Here is a 19,625-nt window from a genome sequence, read left to right on the forward strand (position 1 = left end):
GGGGGGGGGGGGGGGGGGGGGGGGGGGAGGTGTCACAGGCAGAAAAATGAAGGCCACAAAGCAGCTTTCCACGAATGCACTTTTTAGAGTATTTGGCTAATAAAAGAGTTGTTGTTAGTGCCCGTGAGTGTCTTTCTTTGTTTGTGTCTGAAAATGAATATATTCCAACACTAGATGTAATAAATTGCGTTCCAAAATCCTTTTCTTTAATTTTCTTTTTTAAATAAGAAAAAAAACATCTTGATGACCTAAGCATAAGTGTCTCGTGATTAGTGCATCATTATCTATCACCGGAAGAGTGGACGTGTAAGATAATATATAGTTGGGGTGGTTGTAATTACCCAAATAAGAAGAGAATTTTTTGTAATTCGACCTTACCTTAGGGATTGGCTGTAATTTGTCATATTTATATTAAATGTAGGGTAGATTACAACCACACCCTGATGTATGGTCAAATTACGAAAAATCTCATTTGGGTAATTACAACCACCCCTTAACTATAAATTTTCTTACACGTCCATCCTTACGGTTTTAAATTTAGTGAAATCTTTTAAATTATATGGAATATTCTCAATTTTGTATCCGTTTTATCCTATTCGAGCTCCACATTTTTAAACTTGGGGATCATAAGATATGTTTTTTAGCTTGTAAAATATCAGATTGTGGTGCATCAGACACTGTATTTTTGCACATAACGATTACAAACTAGAGAACAACCCACATAATCTAGATGATTATGTTGAATTTAACACCAAAATGATGGAAATATAAGTGATTCATAGTTGAGGGGTAAATGTAGTTATCCAAACAAGAGGGTTTTTTTCGTAATTTGACCACACCTTACGGGTTGGTTGTAAGTTACCCTTAAATGTAATATCTTGAAATCAAGAACTATTCATAAGTAGAAACAGCTAAACAAAGATTACAAAACCAAAGAACATCCAAATCTAAATATCCTTTTTTTCCCCAGCCAAATGCAATAAACTACCACCACTTCAAAAGTCTAAATCAAACTATATTTCAAATCATCTGAAAGTATTTTTCTTTCACATAAATATGAAATTAACTGTACAGTAATCCGGTAATCGGAAACAAACGGTATCTGACAAGTTCATCTATCTTCCTATAACTTTATGTACTGAATTTTAAATAAATATGTACAATAATAAATAGCCGTTTCGAAGATCACTACTTCCAAACCTTTATGGCGCCATCTCTGCTGCTTGATATGAGAAGTCTCTGGTTCAATTTGACTGAAGCCAAAGAGAGTATAGAATCGTGGTGACACCCTGCAGAATCCGTGGCGGCAGCCGCCAGTATAGTTTTTCCGGTCAACCTCGTTGCTAGAGGTCGTCTTTTTGCTTCCTGTTTACATTCAAGAAAGTAAGAAAACATTAAGCAACAAGTACAAAGATACGAGAATGTGATAATTTAATGTTTTCCATCAGCCTAAAATAAAATGAATAATCACCACAACTCGGATAATTTCCTCATCACTCATAAAATAATATAATCCTAGCCTAACAATCTGAAATACCTGCACGACTTGCACACCAAAGCTAGACTTTGTCTCGTAGAAATCATCGTTTCCGACGCCTTTAATAGATGGTCCGCATACACAGTAGCTCCTGTCCGGGCTGCACACGCCACCGAAAACGTCAATAAACGCAATTTTTTCTTATGAAAGTAAAAAGAAGGAAACAAGTGAGTACCTGCAATGATCCCACCGACGTATTTTCAAGTCAGTTCCACCAGTCAACAGATCTCCACCAGGCAAAGGAAGCAATGCACGGATACCCGGTACGCGTGAAGAAGGTTCGTTGAGCTCATCAATTCTGTACTTAGAATTCATACTTCGCCTCGGGTCTGGTTTAGTGTTCGTCTTACCAGATGGTCTGGTCAAAGCCCATGGTGACTCACTATTCTCCATATCAGAGTCATGGTTTGATGCCCTCAAAACCTGCAAATCGAGAAGAATTGTTTCACTAGAGAATATGTTGTAAAAAACATTTATGATTCACATACACGTAACACTATGACAGAGATATGGGAAAATAACCAAAAAAGACGAGAAAAAAGAAAGCTTGTATACCTGATGACAGCTCCCATTTTCTGCATTCCAAAGAGAAACCTCGTTGCACCCAGCTGCAACATAAACGAGCGGCCTCGTGGCAACAGACAAAGGAGTACCAGAAGGAGGAACAAAAAGGCACATATTTTCAATAGGGCAAGCAAGAGAATATTTCCACGAGTTGACAGGTATGCAGAATCTGAGATCCCATAGAGTAAGCACACCCCTTGACGATCCAGATACAAACCAATTACCGCAAGGGTCCGCCACCACGGAGGATATATACCCCTCCTCAGGAGAAACCTTCGTATTCCAACCAATCGAACTCGTCCTCGTATCCCAAAGATGAATCCCGCAGTTCTGTGTGCTGTACAGTACCATTTTGCTAGTGCTACCATCAGCCGAATAATTCAACAGACTAAGTATAGCACCTTCTCCAACACTAGTCTTTTTCACATCAGCAATACCGGAATAATTTTCAACAACATTGCCGAGCCCTCTAGAGATGTGGTCAACTGAAAACATATGAATCGTCCCATCACTTGCCCCAGCGACAATTTGAGTCGAGCCTTGAAGCACCGTCACACACATTGCTCGACTCCCCCCAAGAGAGTAGGTTAGCCTAGACCGAAACGAGATGTCCTTCTCCAGCTTCTTGCAATCCCAAATCTTTACAGTTGAATCTTCAGAAGCACTGACGAAAAACTGCTGGTCCATTGAAATAGAAATGTCGTTTACAGCAGATCTGTGCTCTTGTAGATGAGCAACCAACACCCCGCGAGGCCTCCACCCTGAATCGGGAATGGTTGACGACCATGCTAATGACGACAATTCTGTTGCCTCAGCCGACGAGGAGTGATCGCCCATTGCGAGAGAGCTCCCTTTCATCCTGTCAGGCACTCCCATCTCATGAAATTTGCTACTGATATAAGCTGTTTCGTCAGTTTCTCGGTCTTCTTCTTCATGCACAACTCTTCTCAATAGTGCAGGGCCATTACCAACAAAAAGTGACCCTGGCACAAGCTTAGGGGATGGTATTGAACTTGCTAAACTGAACGATTTGTTTGCTGGATCCATCCAAGGCAAGGAGGAAGTGCTGAGACCTAAGGAATTATATGGTAATGAAGAATCGGAAGCAGCTGGACCAGTGCCTGATATTCGCTTATTGTCAACCTTAAAGTGGTACAAAGGAATGCTTTCTGATGATTTGTCAATAAAGCTGTTCATGCAACTCATTTGAGGCGACATAAAGCCTGACAGTTGAGACTTTTCTGAGGCAATACGGTCACGGGCTTCCTCTTCACTCAAATTATTTTGTGTTAAGTTTCTAATAGCTTTGAACTTGCTCTCATTACCATCGAAATTAGTTGAAACCATTTGTTCCCCTGTGGTATAGGAAAAGCTATGACGAATATCATTTTGTCTGTCAGACCAACACTTAATTGGATCCAACTCCCTGGCAGTTTTCTGAAGTAAGTCTCCAGCTTCAGATTTATTAGACTCCGACGATATATTATACCATATCTTTCTCTGTCTCCCCACCATGTCTGAACTTTGGGCATTCTCTAGAACTTGATGATACAGTTCTTTGGAGACGGGTGGCTTCAGACATGCAAGAAGGGCTTTTTCTGAGGCTAATGATGCTGGCTGTCTACGTAACAATGGCCGTATAACTGGGACAAGAAATACATAAGAATCAACTGCACCTAAGTTCTCGCTACTAGCTGCAATAAATGCGACCGCCGACCTTCTTACCCAGTTACTGGGATAGCATAGCAAAGGAAAAGCACGCTCTATCATGTCAAGCAGGACCCTCTTCCGCAAGAAACTACTTCTGCACAGAATGGCCAAGCAATCTAATGATTTTACAATGACAGACTCGGTAATATCATGTAGAGCCTGCTCAATATAAGGTAAGAGATATTCCTCTACGCTTCGTTGGCCCACAAAGAAACAGACAAATATTATTTGCCCATAGAATACAGCCCTGAGCTGTTCATCTCGATCGTTTAGAAAAGCAGGAAGAATAGGCAGCAAAAAGTCATTGCTCTGCTTCTGCCCGAAAAACCAACAAAGGTTGCCAATATCCTGCAGGAGTGCTCTTCTTATGTTTGGCGTCTGCTTCGGACCCATTACCAGTTCTTGAATAACCTCTGCTATAGATTTTCTCAATTGAGCAAGCTGTGCATCATTGTTCGGTTTCTTGGGCTCTGCAGAAGTGTATGTGGCCTGTGTAGATGACTTTCGGGATAGATTTGTCTCGTTAAGAACCCCTGCCTCTGTCAAGCTTATTGAGTGAATTAAGAAACCATAAGCAGTTAGCGCCAGTTTAGATATATTGCTGGCGTAGCAAATCCTCACACTCTCCTCAGAATCATCAGGAAGCATGGAAAGCATTGGAAGGATGTACTCCGGAAAAATTTTGGCATCACTCGGAGGAAAATCTCTGACAAGAGGAAGAATGTCGCACAGAGTCTCTAACGCGGCACATCGGACGATCGCAGCTGGGTCTGAAAGCACGGCTATCACATAAGGAAGGATGCGCTGCAGTCGATCTTCGTCGTCAATATACAAAGAGCACGATTTCAGCATAAGGACAGCAGCCCTCCTAATATAAGGGACCTTGACATTACGAATGCAGGAACAAAGAAGTGAAGCAATCAAAACCATACCCTCACAGCTTAAAATATCCTGAGGTAATGGTAAAAAAGGCATTCCAAATGTATCAGATTGATTGTTGTAATCCGATATCAATGAGCTCAAGTCGGTCATTGTAATCTTTTTTAAGAAAGGATGGTGACTTCGGTGGAATATATTTGAGATACTTTGAATCAGCTCACCAGGTGATTGCAGACCATAGTGCTGCTGATTTTGAGAATTTACAGTCTTGACCACACTATCTGGCACGGACTTAATACCAAAATGTGCATTGTTTTGTTTCACATCCCTAAGCAGGGTATTCACATCACCAAGAAGATCAAACCGATCGTGACTTGAGCTCTTGTTGGACTCTTTTCTTTCGCTCAAAGATTTATCTGTCCTATTAGAATCTTGATTTGCCCCCATTGCTTTTGGCATTTGAGCTCTATCATCAAAAGTTGTTTCAGAGATCATATCCTCACCACTCCTTTTGCCCATCATTTGTCTAAGTATTTCTTGGAAAGAGGTCTCACATGCTAGAACCTGCAGAGTGATTACATAAATTAGAAGCACAATAACTAGGCGCCAAGGGGGTTCTGGAGAGAGGATTTTGCATGTTCCTTACCCTTGCATCAGAACTCAAAGGATTCAACAAGGAGTAGAATTTATGAAGGAACGGTGAGAAATATATTGGAAACACAACCCCTGCATAGTTCTGCAGGTAGCTCTCAGCAGAGCATCTTGACTCCGGATCCAATTGAATCATATGAAGAATCATCTTACGTATTCCTGAATCTGGGATCTGCAGTCATGCATGTGACAAAACAATCACTTAATTTAGAGGTTAATTGAAATGAAACTAGACTCTTGGAGCAAGCTTTTACTGATTGATTGAGTTCTTATCAGATTAGATGTTATTCGCGGGACAATTGGTCACACTAAAAGCAACTGGAAAGTTTGAATGATTAAAAATCTTTCAGAAACAATCATCCCTGCTCGAGAAGGTACCTTTTCCAGATGCTGGGTTGGATCATATTGTCCTCTGCGATATGCAAGCAGTTGAGAGAGTTCAAACAATGGTTGACCTTCGAGAAATAGCTCAGCAATAACACACCTGAAACAAAAAGTTGTGAAATTCAAGTGCTTGAATGCAAGATGGATAAAGCTCCTTAGAAATAATTTAGGCGAGAAGAATTACTGTTATAAATATGCTGGTTAGCTAAAATAAATTTTCTTAACATAGACAGTGTTTGATAGAGGTTCTAATCCCAATTGTCTTCCAAATGGCAGGTATTCATAGAGTGAATGTATGACATGCATATTAACTAAAAAAGATAAGCATCTAAAGAAAAATAAATAAATGAATCTTTAATACAATGCAATGAAAAGCCAGAATAATTGATACATCCATATGGAGAACGAAGTAAAATAAATAAACAATGAGCAATCTGCAGGTTTACCTTCACCGTTCGCACGATATATAATTTCCAAATTCATTACGTAATAGATAAATTGAAGAAGAAAATGTCATTAGTACTATCCACAAAATGTATGCATGGTAACAACTATTAAGAGATTTTCCCATCCATCCTTGAAATGATTTTACCGTATTTTGCAGTCTAATAAAGACTCGCCAATTTTGAATCAATTCTTCACATCAATATCTAAATAAGAATTCTGAGAGAATTATTGTCCGAAGTAAAAATAGCATCCGTGAGGAAGAAACTTACCCTACAGCAAAGATGTCCATAGAGGGCTTGAGAACTGCATCTTGTACCACTTGTGCCTCACCTCCATGCTCATAGAACCTCTGAAAATATAGCTCGTATTATTTGATAATCATCACACTGGAAATAGAAACCTCGCTCAAATAATATAAAAACAAGGGCAAAAATTTTAGCTGCATGCCGACAGCAGCAGGCCTACACAAACCCAAATTTTATTTTTTAATCTATCAAATAGAAGTGCTAAGAACTTAGCTAGCAAACTGCTGTCCCACTTATCGATACTACGAATAAGCTTGGAATAGATTGGGTATAGCAACCTGTAATGCTTGCTTGGTGACATAGAAGTTACTCTCAAAAGCAATGCCTTACTATGAGGAGACTTCTCATTATCAAGTGCTAACACAAATGCATGATCAGAAAGAAATGCAGATGCAAAAAAACAGAGAAAACGCACCTCCGGTGCAACATAACAGCGTCTTCTTCCTCCAGTATCAAAAAAGAACGAAAAATCAGAGGGATCGTCATACGGGATATATATAGGCTTAAATGATGCAAAATCAGCAAGGTAGAGCCAATTCCAGGAAGTAACCAACACATTCTCACATTTAATGTCGCCTGCAACAAATTACATAAACTTTCAAATATTTGTAATAGAAAAAAGGAAGTAGAACACAGACAGAACTTGCAGGAACATATAAACTAATTTAACTGTTCATCTCACCATGACATACCCCATGCTCATGGCTCTGCTTCACAGCATAAAGCAACTGCAAAATGCAGTAAGTGAGATTTCATTTCCTACTTTTTTTTATACAATTTCCAATACTCGTTCCATGAACAATATTAAACAAACAGAGGGGAACAGGGACCTGAAAAGCCAGCCATTTCTTTTCAACGAGGCTGAGGAAAGGGCGAGTGCTCAATCGATCATGAAGATTGTTAAAGAAGTATTGCCTCAACAAATAAGCAGCTTTATCTGTTTCAAGCCAAAACTGCAAAATAAATCCGAAAATAAAAATTTATTGATGGAACTGTTTGGAAAGGAGAACCAATTAGAGTGGCGAAATTCAAAACAACTAAGACTTGTAAAAATAAATCACAACAGACAACTTATAGAAAATCTTTACTAACTGAAGCTTTACCATTTTCTTGATATCAAAAGCAATATACCAAAAATCTTTGTTCATTCTACTTTTTCCGAAGCAATTATTTTTTAAACTTTTGTAGCAAAGAACGATCATCTTCTTTCTTTTAAAATTACAATTTTTGGATTTGCTTTTGGACTTTTGTGGCATTAGTGTATTGTCTAATCTACGGACTGAAGTAATCCCTAAAGATGCATTACAGTTTATTTACTAACTGATTGCAAGGGAACCATAAAAGAAACTCAGCAGCTATTCCACGATTTGTTTGCTTAGAGTTATTTACTCACTAAGCAGACAGTTTCAACTTACTAAAACCTCACACATTCATATAGAGAAATCACTTCCACAAGCTTCTCAATGAGTGAACTGAAACGAAAACGGACTTGGGAAACAATGAGTTCAACTAAAACTTATTACCAATATTTGATGAGTTGTCTTCCAATTTCCGAGAATGATACTTTAATAAGTCAGTTCACAAACTCCCTATACGGTTATGAACCAGAAATTCGAAAAAAGCTGAAATTTTCCACACGCAGCTATCGACCTCGGGTAATAAATAGTCCCATAGAAATTGAAAAATACGTATCCACAAACTCGTGCCTAGAATCAAATTTCCGTCTTTTTTCCACGAAAAGAAGGTACTAAATCCAATATTTCTTCTCCCTCCAAATTGCTTAACGACAATTCGTACCAAATTCGAAAAAAGCTGAAATTTTCCACACGCACCTATCGACCTCTGGTAATAAGTAGTCCCATAGAAATTGAAGAATGCAAGTATCAACAAACTTGTCCCTATAATCAAATTTCCGTCTTTTTTCCACGAAAAGAAGGTACTAAATCCAATACTTCTTCTCCCTCGAAATTACTTAACACAATTCGTACCACCACAGCATTAAAAATTGAAACTTCAATCACCTCAAATTAAACTAATAAAATTCGAGACAATAAACGAAAAGAGATGACTAACCTGGAAGGGCCAGACATGGGGGTGTTCGAGTTTGGAGAAGATGTCCCTAATGCGCGTGAGGCAGCGCTCGTACTCGCGCAAATCAACAGAGTCGCCGCGCTTGAAGTAGACCTTGACGAGCACCAAACCCTCGTCGTGCTTGCAGAGTATGGATTTGAGGAATCGGTCCCTCCCCAGGACTTCCTTCAGCACCAAGTTGTACGACGACGGCAAATCGTGCAGATAGTACTCCGTCGCCGACGCCTGCGTCGTCCGGGCGATCTTGTTCCCCATCACCCCTCAATTTTATTTTTCTCCGGCGAATTTTGATTTAAATTTAAATAGCAGTCATTAATTTAAGGAATTTGGGGGTTTAGGGGTTGGGGTGTGAGAATTAATGGAGAGGAGCTGCTGCCATGGAATTGGGGATTGGGGATTGGGGATTGTCTTCGTTCTTACTATTGGTTCCGTGTATATGAATCTATTGGAGTACAATAATCTATGCAGCGTGTACTAACGAACAAATTTTGGGGGGGATTGAATTATAATTTAGAGCAGGACATGGGCCGGGCCGGGCCGGTCCGGGCCGGATCAAGTAAAACTATTATCAACCCGACCAACCCTACTATTGTAGCTCGGGTTTGTAAAAGAAAAAAATCAGCCCAACTCAATAGAAGCGGGTTATTAGTAAATTAGCAAACTGCACCTGCTCGATTACACTCCCAAAGTGTGCGGTTCGGGTGTTGCGGGTGAAGTGGATTGAACAACTTTCTCCGAGTGTTTTTATTTTTCTACTATTGTCAATGCCTATAACTCGCCCAATCAAACATATATGTAGTATAAAATCATAAAATGTCTATCGTATTCTTGAATTCTCTCGACTCTGCACATTTTTACTTTATTTTATAAACTCTCACATGGTTTTTGTAGGAACTCTTCATCACTAGAACCGCATCAATGGCTACGATTTCAAGGATGTTGTTTTTCTGGGTTCGTACGCTATTTTCATGGAAATTAATAGAGATATTGTAATATGAACTCAATCGAAGAGAAAAATTAGAAGGATGGGAGATACATATTTTTCGAAAAACATAATAAAACAAATTGGATTGAAACCCTCGATTTACTTGAATATATGTATAATCATAAGGGCGGGCGGGTCGTTATAATCAACCCGCAAGCCGACCCACACCATTTGGGTTTCCAATTTTCAAATCCGCTAGTTGTAATTTAAAAGAAGAGTAGTGCGGGTCGCGGGCGGGTCGAGTTGGCCGAATTTATGCTCACTCCTAGCCGGTAACCGATGTTTGTAGTTTCGAAATGGGTCGGTTGATTAATATTATCTTCCACCTAATTTTTTGTTAAAGAAAAATATTTTGTTTGAACGAATAACTATTTTCATAATTATAACTATTGATTAATTAGAGATGTGCACGTATTTATATTTTAATAATAATATTTTTTTTTGTTAAGCCGAATGATATCAGAATCTACACAAGCTTTAAATAAGTGCTTAATCAAAATCCAAAATTGATACATGTTTTATTAAAGATCTATATACATACACATCGGCAATCCAACGATCACCGGTCATCGATCACAGTCCAAAATCAACGGACATAATTTCTTCATAAACATCTCAACGGACGAAAAAACACAACATTCAAAAAAACAAAAAAAGAAAAAAAAAAAAGAAAAAAGCGTAATCCGCAGAATAGAATGGTATAGATCGAAGTGGATCATGGAGTAATCGGGTCGGCCTCTTCAAAGTTCGGGTCGTTGAAGTCAACGGCTGCCTTCTCCGACCGCCCGAGCTCCGCCGCCGAGTAGTCATCTCCGGCCCACGTAAACTTTCCGCCGCGGCCGCCCTTTTTGGGCGAACCGCTCACTCCGGCGCCGGATTTCCGATCCTTGCGCAATTCCGCGCCGCCGGGTTTGCCGCTTGCCTTCGAAGCTTTGCTGCTGCTATCGTTCTTCATCTTCAAATATGTACTGTAGTCGTTTGCTTTTCCGGTATGATAAGTGAGTGGGAGTGTAGTGAGAAGTCATTCATATAGAGGGGTAGGGGGTGGCCCCCGGTTTGGGGGGTGGGGTGGGGGTGGGGGGTGAGTCATGTGATCTTGACAAGGACTTGGATAAATGGATAAGATCAAACGAGATATTTTCAGGGTTTTTTTTTTTTTTTTTTTTGGGAAATTATGGCATATCCATGAGCTACGGTCAAATGATGAATTCCTTCCCTTCTGTTTACCCATCAGCTATGCATAATCATACAAAAATATACTCCAAAGGTAAATTTAGTAAAGTTAAATTGGTAAAAGCGAAGTGAAATTTCTTTTTTTTTTATAAGATAAGCGAAGTGAAATTTCGATACACTAATATTTCATACCGTTTACCAAAAATAAATATACGATTTGCTTCGGTAATAACCGAATTATATAAACTAGCATTTTTTTCCCGTGTGATGCACGGGATCGTATTTTAAAAGTGAAAAAAATGATCAATTTAACAAATCGAATTTCTATCTTTATTTCTTAAGATTTGAGATATATTAACGAAAAGTAGGAATTTTGATAATTGTTAAAAATATAGTTAGAAAATTAGTAAAAAAGTATTAAAAATAAATAATTAGAAAAATGTCATTAGGATTTTTTAGGGCTGTCCAACGTTTCTTTCTTTTATATATACGGGATCGTATTTTAAAAGTGAAAAAAATGATGAATTTAACAAATCGAATTTCTATCTTTATTTCTTAAAATTTGAGATATATTAATGACAAATATGAATTTTGATAATTGTTAAAAATATAGTTAGAAAATTAGTAAAAAAATATTTTAAAGATAAATAATTACAAAAATGCCATTAGGGTTTCTTAGGGTTGACCAGCGTTTCTTTCTTTTATATATAAGATTTTATGAAAAAAATTTAAAAAGAGGGGGTGACCGTAATTACTCAAACAAGTGGGGTTTTTTCAATTGGCCCCTTTTCCGTTTAAAGAATACATTTTCTCAGTTAGATAATGGGGATAAATTAGTAAATTACACCTCTTTTGATACTCTAATATTAAGTGTAATTATATTTCCGATTCCTGATCCAATTTTGATAATGAAAATAATTCCAAATTTTTTTTTTCGAACTATTTTATTAAAGATTGTGATTGTTCACGGATATTGTATGTAATTTGAATAAGTTTGAATTAAATTTGATTGTTTATCACTAAAGTGGGCTAAACCCAAAAATAAGTGTTTGATCCAATATAAGTGGAAGCCACAAGATAAATTTTCAGAAAATAGAGGTTTATTTGCCGGTTGATTATTAATTGTTAATCTGCACATAATCAACACATATATGCGTGGTTAGTGAGAAGTTAGTTAATCATATCAATGGTTAAAAATCACTCAATAGATTTCATCGGGTGTAACATTTCAATACTGGAATTTGAATAGAATTAGTTGGTTTTTTTTTTTTTCTGAAATTTTCAAAATAAAGTTGGAATTGGAACAAATTTTTGAATTTCGAATTTTTGCATTTGAAATTGGATGCGATATTCGATTTCCAATTTTTTTTTCTTCTGATCAGTCTCATCCAACTTGCAGCCTTAGTTCAAATAATTTATCCTCAATATAATTTATTATTCTCCTATCAAAAAAAAATATATATATATATATATATAATTTATTATTCTTATCCTAATTGAGTCAAACTACAAATTTCCTTGCACTTTACTTTTGTGCTCCAAGAATTGCTGTCACGTTTCTTGTTTTGTTACCTCATGTAAACAAAACCTAATGGAACTTAATAAAATCATAAACAGTTTATGTGTGTTGTTTGATATAATTTTACATTAAGTCGGCATTAGGTCGTTAATCAAGTTTAAAATAAGTGTCTATGCTACACGAAAACTTCAATTTATTAATATTTTCGCATTTCGAACACATTTCGTGTCTGACACCTGCGGGAAGGAAGCCTTATGAGTTATGGGCCATTTTACAATTTTTAATAAATTAAAAACACGTTTGAATAACAATGTCTTTCTCTCTCTCTCTCTCTCTCTCTCTATATATATATATATATATATATATATATATATATATATATATATATATATATATATATATAAATAAAGATTAATTGTTTTGTAGGATCAACTAACCAACATTAATGCAGAAGCTGGCTTAGCAGATAGAGAAGGTGAAAATGGTGTTTTAGGAGTAGTAGCAGCAGACCTCTTTGCAATAGTTGCCTTGGGGCAAAACAGTAATTTCCTTCTGTGATTATTATTTAACAAATTTCCGCCATAGCCACCACTACTTTTGCATGATGAAGAAGATTTCATCCTTCGGCTGTACGACGTCGTTTGGCGATCCTTCTTCCCGAGATCGTCAACGCTCTCCACACTCGCCAGCGATCCAAACGTCTGCGATTTTCCATGGTAATACTTCGATAAACCCCTCCTGCAAATTTTTAATCATCGATCACCACAATTAATTTCACACATTTACACACACAAACACGTGTAAACATATATATATATATATATATATACATATATATATATATATATATATATATATATACATATATATATATATATATATATATATAGAGAGAGAGAGAGAGAGAGAGAGAGAGAGAGAGAGACACACACACACACACAGAGAAATTACTTACTTAATGGGGAGTTGAGACATGAGCTCAGCCAAATGGAAGAGAGGGCCGCCGCCGCAAGAATTACTATCAGATGATGAAGAAGATGATGACGTGTCATCTGTTGATTCGTCTGCTGCTGATGATGAAGAATATTCCATATCTGATTCGCAATTTTCTTCATCTTTCTTGATAATCCCCCACGTATAATTATTATTGGATCCCATTTAATTTCTTGGAATAAATAAATAAATCAAACTTGATAATAAGTTTCAGAGAGCTTGAAAAATGTAATGAGTCGTCTCTTTATAAAAATGGAGCATATATATATGTATATATGTATGTGTATTTTGTATGTATAGGTGGAGGGGAGCTAGATATATGTGGATGTTAATGAAGGGTTTGTGATGATGATCAATTTATTTTACACGTTTTTAATATTATTTTCCAAGATGTGTTTGTTTGTTATTATCCTTATAGAAGTAGCTAGGTTTGGTCATTTTCAATTTCACATAATATATCTATTATTTTTAATTTTATTTTTTAAAGTGAAAAGTACATGCAAGAGGATAAGACCTATATATATAATTATATATATATATATATTTGAAGAGATTTATCCAAATCCGAGTCATCACTTTTGCACTTTAGGGAATTTTTAAGGTGGATTGGATCATACAATATCTATTATGGCATTCTTTGTCCCCACAAAGTAATGACTGGGCTTTAATGGTGTGCTTTTTGGATCTAGCGTTTTCAATTATTTTGTAGGTTAACGAGCGGATATGCATTCTTGCAGGTTTAGATATCCGAGAGTCCTTCAATCGACATTCGAACATCAACGAGTAGAGTAGTGTTGTAAACTACCTCATACACGGAGAAATAATCAACTGTTCTGTTTAATGAATGAATCTCTTCTTTAACGGGCTCAATCAACTATAGGTTAACGAGCGGATCTTCATTCGTGCGGGTTCAAATACTCTTGAGTTTTCCAATCGACATTTGGATATCAACGAGTAGAGTCGTCCTTTAGACTACCTCATACACATAGAAACAATCAACTCTTTTGTAGGTTAATGAATGGATCTCTTCTCCTGCGGGCTAATTAATTGATCTATTCTCTTGCGGGCTCAAATACTCTCGAATTGCTTAACTGACATTAAGAAACAATGAGTGGATCCTTCCTCTCGACTACGTAGTAGTTACATATCTTCGAAAACCTCTACTCTTGCAGGTTCAAATACTCTTGAGTTACTTATTAATTGACATTTGAGAAATAATAAGTGGATCCATCCTCTCGGCTAATCAGATACGTAGTTGTTACGAGCTCAAAATACTCTTGGGCTGAGATTGGGCAGCAGCAGCGAGCGGAGCCATCCCATGCGACTACTTCGGACACATGGTAGTAGTTCTCGACATTCTCTACTTTGCTGACTTGAAAGATTTTTTGATTGCCAAATTAACATTTGAAGAGCATCAACTAAAAATCCCAATATTTTATTTTTATTTTTCCACCAAATATTGTTGTAATAAAAAATTTATTGAGCCGAGCTGAGATATCTGATAATGGCTATTTCTTCTAATATCTTAAATTAATCATTTGAACAATTGTATGAATTTTTAAATAAATTAGTTTCAAATATATATTTAGAAGTTCAAAGTCCATCTAGATTGGAAAAGGCCCAAATTGTGAAGATCAAACCCATTTAATGTTTCTTGAATTCTCCTAAATGGGCTTTGTGATTTAACATTAAAAGGTCAACACGTGTATTGTATGTATGTACATATTTTTACATACCCATATAAAATAAAACTATTATAAAAATTAATATAATATATTTGGTTAAACTATTGGAATATTTTATTCATTATTCGTAAGAAGATAAAATAAATTTGAAGATATTAATTGAAACTGAAATGATTTGTGCAGGCCAAAATTAAACATTCAGGCACATTTTTTACCATTCTTAAAAAAACAAAAAGTAAAAAAACTCAAAAACTCTCTTAACCTTTCGATTTTCTTTCGCAAAACCCGTGCAAATCGTCAACAGATCGGAGATAATTTTTACGTTTTTACGATCCTCTTGTTATGTAGATTACGAATCCGGAAAAAAAAACGAAAAAAATCACACGTTGGCCTGCTCGTGTGAATTTACACGAGCGCATCCACTGTGCTCGTGTAAATCCACACGAGTAGGCCTTTTTATTATTAATTTTTTTTTTAATTGCTCGTGTAAAAACACACGAGTGGTTGCAAAGTGCTCGTGTGAAATCACACGAGCACTTTGCAACCACTCGTGTGTTTTTACACGAGCAGATTAAATTTTTTTTTTTTTTTATATAATTTTTTTTATAGAATTATAAGATGCTCGTGCAAAAACATGCGAGCATTTCAACAGTGCTCGTGTGAAATCAGATGAGCACTGTTGAAATGCTCGTGTGTTTTTGCACGAGCACAAAAAATTAATTTTTTTTTTTATTTTTTTTTTTATTTTTAATTGGGTAGGAATAGTACAAAAGGTAAATAGTTATGGTAAAAAGGTAAAAAATCATGGTAAAAAAGTGCCTGAATGTTTAATTTGGCCTGCGTATATCACTACCCTAATTGAAATAAAGGTAAAGTAGAAGGGCTTGAAAATAAATTGACGGTGACCGTTGATATTTGAGGAGCATGCGAACTCGAGATATGGGGAAGCAGAAACAGTGGATTTTATGTGGGGAACCGAGTTTACAGACATGCCAACAATATCCCACCATACAACTTTATAAAATAAATTATAAATAAATAATCTTTTCTCCGGAATCAAGAAACATTTTCTTAGCTGGATTTAATAAATTTATTTCAAGTCCGTATTACATCAAACAAACTGACAAACATCACCTTGCTGACACAGCAACACACACACACACACACACACTGCCCGACACATGCACACAGAGTACAAGCACATACTTCTCTTTCTTGTTTCTCTCTCTAGAACGGAGCTCGAAGAGAGGGCCCTTTTTTTCTGTGTTGTCACTGTACTTCGTAAGAGAGACGTTGTAGAAAAAAAGAGTACCGTTGAAAAAGATTCCATCTTTAACAAAAATTGAATTTGAATCAAACAAATTAAGTTATAGCTAGCAAGCATTGAGCAAAAAAAAAAAGAAGAAAAAAAAAAACAGTGTGGGATTTTTTTTTTTTTTAATCGATCTCTTACATCAACTGTGGATCGAGCAAATGGGGAGTGGCGGATTTGTGCAGCTTGTCTTCATTTGTTTTCAGCTCTTCTTGTTTCTTGGTAAGTGTGTGTGTGTGTGTGTGTGTGTGTGTGTGTGTGTGGGGTGTAAATTTGAGCTCTTTTTGAACATTTTTGACAATGCCTATTGTACAATGGTAGTATTAATTAGTTTATTTCTGTCTCTAGATTTTGGGGCACCCTTCAAACTAATTAGGTGTGTAAACGAGCCGAGTCTCGAGTTCGAGTTCGAGCTTTTGTCGAGCCGGCTCAGCTCATTTCATTTACACAGCTGAAATTGATTCATTGCCAAAGTAGTGGTTTTATTTCTGATTGCTTCCTTAACTTCATTAAGGGCAGTTGTGTAATTTTTGGGACTTTGGATAATGATTAATACTTGTCGGTGGCTAATTAAATTGCTTAATTAGGTTTTTAGGATGAGTATTTTTTTGGGTGGAGGGTTTCAACTCTCAAGTGTTGGGCTTTTATTTCATTTTTAATTACCACATTGTAAATGCTTTCTAAGTTTCTTTGTAGCAGCAAATTCTTATTCCTACATTAATCGTGTCCTAAAATAATGATTAGTGTGGAAATTTATCCAAGTAGGGAAACATTAGGGTATCAAAAAATGGTTTCGAAATGTGGATATATAATCAATGTGACATGTTCATTTTTACTATACATGTTGGCTGTGTTATTACATGATTTGTTGTTTGATTGAAGCCATGATTTCATTGTTCGATTTGAAAAAAAATAAATCAAGTAGAAATACTAGATAACCTACTCATGAACATTTCAAATATACATATGTTAGAATTCTTTCTTCTCTTTCTTGAATAACAACTTGTTACGTAGTCATTCTTGATGTCTTATTAGTTATTACCAAGATTCAATCTTGCGCTTTCTCGAATAACAACTTCTTACATAGTCATTCTTTTATGTCGTACCAAGATTCAATCTTGCGCTTTCTTGAATTACAACTTCTTACATAATCATTTCTGAGATTTGATTATCAAGAATCAATCTTTAAAAAAAAATTCAATCTTTTTTTATCTCATAGGCACATGTAGAGGCGGTAAAATCGGGATATGCTACGGCCGAAATGCCGACGACCTCCCACCACCCGAAAAGGCCGTCCAGCTCATCCAACTCCACAACATCAAATACGTACGTATCTACGATTCCAACATCCAACTCCTCAAAGCCTTTGCCAACACAAACATCGAACTCATTATCGCAATCCCAAACTCCGACCTACTCCCCTTCTCCCAGTTCCAAACAAACGCCGACACCTGGCTCAAGAACACCCTCCTCCCTTACTACCCCGCCACCAAAGTCACTCACATCACCGTCGGAGCCGAAGTCACTGAAGCCCCCAACAACGTCTCCTCCCTAGTGGTCCCCGCCATGCAGAACATATTCACCGCCCTTAAAAAAGCCGCACTTCATCGGAAAATCAAAATCTCGAGCACACACTCACTAGGTGTGATGTCGCGCTCTTTCCCTCCTTCCGCTGGTGCCTTCGACAGCAAGCACGCGTTTTTTCTCAAACCGATGCTCGAGTTTCTTGCGGAGCATAATTCACCGTTCATGGTCAACTTATACCCTTATTACGCTTATCGAGATTCCACTACAAATGTTTCTCTGGACTACGCTTTATTCGAATCATCTTCGGAAGTGATTGATCCTAATACCGGTTTGTTATACACCAACATGTTCGACGCACAAATAGACGCGATTAATTTCGCACTCACCGCTCTCAATTTCCGAACTGTCGAGATTATGGTGACAGAAACAGGGTGGCCCACAAAGGGTTCGCCGAAAGAGACTGCAGCTACACCAGATAATGCGCAAACGTACAATACGAATTTAATTCGACATGTGATAAATAACACGGGCACACCCGCGAAGCCAGGTGAAGAAATAGATACGTACATATTCTCTTTGTTCAACGAGAACCGGAAGCCCGGATTGGAATCGGAGAGGAATTGGGGGTTGTTTTTTCCCGACCAGACGAGCGTGTACAATCTTGATTTCACGGGGAGGAGCGGGGGTGGTGCATTGGACACTACTGCGGGGGGGAATTTCACCGGGGGGTTGAATAATGGGACTTGGTGTGTTGCTTCGAATAATGCTTCGGAAAGTGATTTGAGGAACGGGCTTGATTGGGCTTGTGGGCCCGGAAATGTGGACTGTTCGGCTATTCAGCCGAGCCAGCCTTGCTTCGAGCCGGATAGCTTGGCTTCGCATGCTTCGTATGCATTTAATAGCTATTACCAGCAAAATGGAGCTACTGATATTGCTTGCACTTTTGGTGGTGCAGGTTTTAGAACAAACAAGAATCCAAGTAAGTCTCATGTATATATATATATATATATATATATATATATATATATATATATATATATATATATATATATATCATTTCAACTACCTTTGATTTAATGAAAATTGACCTATTTTAATGTTCTGTTGATTTATGTAGGTTATGACAACTGCATGTATATGGTTTTCGGGTATGCGTAAATATTGTTTAATAGTTTGTTTATATTTTTATATATTTTATAGCAAGAGCTCGTTGATTTTCCTAGAACTAATTTTTTTTTCTGTGATTTAAATTTCGTCAGGACAAACAAGACTGCAGCAGCTAATGCAACAGTTAGTCCTTCGAAATCTTCATCGTGCGTAAAGGCAATCTCCATATGGATCGCCGTTGGTTGCTTGTTGATTGGTTCATCGGCGTTTCTGTAAGATTCGGTTCATATGAAGAAAAAACGAGCAGGGAGTTATCCAACTGCATGTGTATGTATAGCAGCTAGCTAGCTATCTCTATTCAACCCAATTTTTGACCAAAAAAAAAAAACTAAGGAATTATTATGTATGATAGCTTTAGTTAGACAAATCTTTTTTTCTAGGATGATAGAGCATACATAAGAACTAATTGTATGCTCGAGATTTTAATTTGTATTCGTTGCAATGGGATTGAAGAATTGAACTTCCGAGTTGCGACTTGCGATATAAGCCGTAAACCCGTGCTAAATTAGCTTAAAGGCATTGCTTATCCAAATGGCGTTATTGTAGTTTTTTGACAAATGTTATGTATGGTGGAATGGATGCTTAAGATGCGATAAATGGTGGAGAATCGTGTGTGTACATGTTTCGAACGTGATTTATGAGAGGATGGAAATCGATATATTTTCGATTTAAAGCTCGATCATTAATAATTTTACT

At 37.0% G+C, this 19,625-nt stretch overlaps 3 protein-coding genes across 4 annotated transcripts; 1 reads left to right on the forward strand and 2 right to left on the reverse strand.

The window, feature by feature from the left end:
• Nucleotides 1-998: 998 nt before the first annotated feature.
• Nucleotides 999-9,153, reverse strand: VPS15 (protein kinase family protein / WD-40 repeat family protein). 2 transcript variants are annotated; one of them, XM_012990029.2, is made up of 11 exons: nucleotides 8,551-9,153; nucleotides 7,308-7,430; nucleotides 7,160-7,205; nucleotides 6,893-7,053; nucleotides 6,442-6,521; nucleotides 5,720-5,825; nucleotides 5,337-5,513; nucleotides 2,093-5,254; nucleotides 1,713-1,960; nucleotides 1,538-1,637; nucleotides 999-1,365 (listed from the first exon to the last, which is right to left on the reverse strand). In XM_012990029.2, exons 1-11 carry the CDS (start codon nucleotides 8,821-8,823, stop codon nucleotides 1,189-1,191), a joined length of 4,653 nt encoding a protein of 1,550 aa, XP_012845483.2. In that variant the 5' UTR covers nucleotides 8,824-9,153; the 3' UTR covers nucleotides 999-1,188. The 2 variants fall into 2 exon arrangements, with proteins under 2 accessions (XP_012845483.2, XP_088681868.1); XM_088825742.1 differs by having other exon boundaries at nucleotides 5,720-5,930; nucleotides 6,256-6,521; nucleotides 8,551-9,000.
• Nucleotides 9,154-12,560: 3,407 nt separating this feature from the next.
• LOC105965435 (uncharacterized) lies at nucleotides 12,561-13,516 on the reverse strand. Its single transcript, XM_012989977.2, has 2 exons — nucleotides 13,201-13,516; nucleotides 12,561-12,983 (listed from the first exon to the last, which is right to left on the reverse strand). Exons 1-2 carry the CDS (start codon nucleotides 13,401-13,403, stop codon nucleotides 12,674-12,676), a joined length of 513 nt encoding a protein of 170 aa, XP_012845431.2. The 5' UTR covers nucleotides 13,404-13,516; the 3' UTR covers nucleotides 12,561-12,673.
• Nucleotides 13,517-16,060: 2,544 nt separating this feature from the next.
• Nucleotides 16,061-19,461, forward strand: LOC105965480 (glucan endo-1,3-beta-glucosidase 13). Its single transcript, XM_012990027.2, has 4 exons — nucleotides 16,061-16,457; nucleotides 17,455-18,741; nucleotides 18,880-18,910; nucleotides 19,022-19,461. Exons 1-4 carry the CDS (start codon nucleotides 16,397-16,399, stop codon nucleotides 19,143-19,145), a joined length of 1,503 nt encoding a protein of 500 aa, XP_012845481.2. The 5' UTR covers nucleotides 16,061-16,396; the 3' UTR covers nucleotides 19,146-19,461.
• Nucleotides 19,462-19,625: the final 164 nt, after the last annotated feature.

The sequence above is a fragment of the Erythranthe guttata genome, chromosome 11 (genome assembly GCF_056151865.1).
Source record: "Erythranthe guttata isolate IM_541 chromosome 11, IM_541, whole genome shotgun sequence".
In the NCBI taxonomy this organism is placed as follows: Eukaryota; Viridiplantae; Streptophyta; class Magnoliopsida; order Lamiales; family Phrymaceae; genus Erythranthe; species Erythranthe guttata.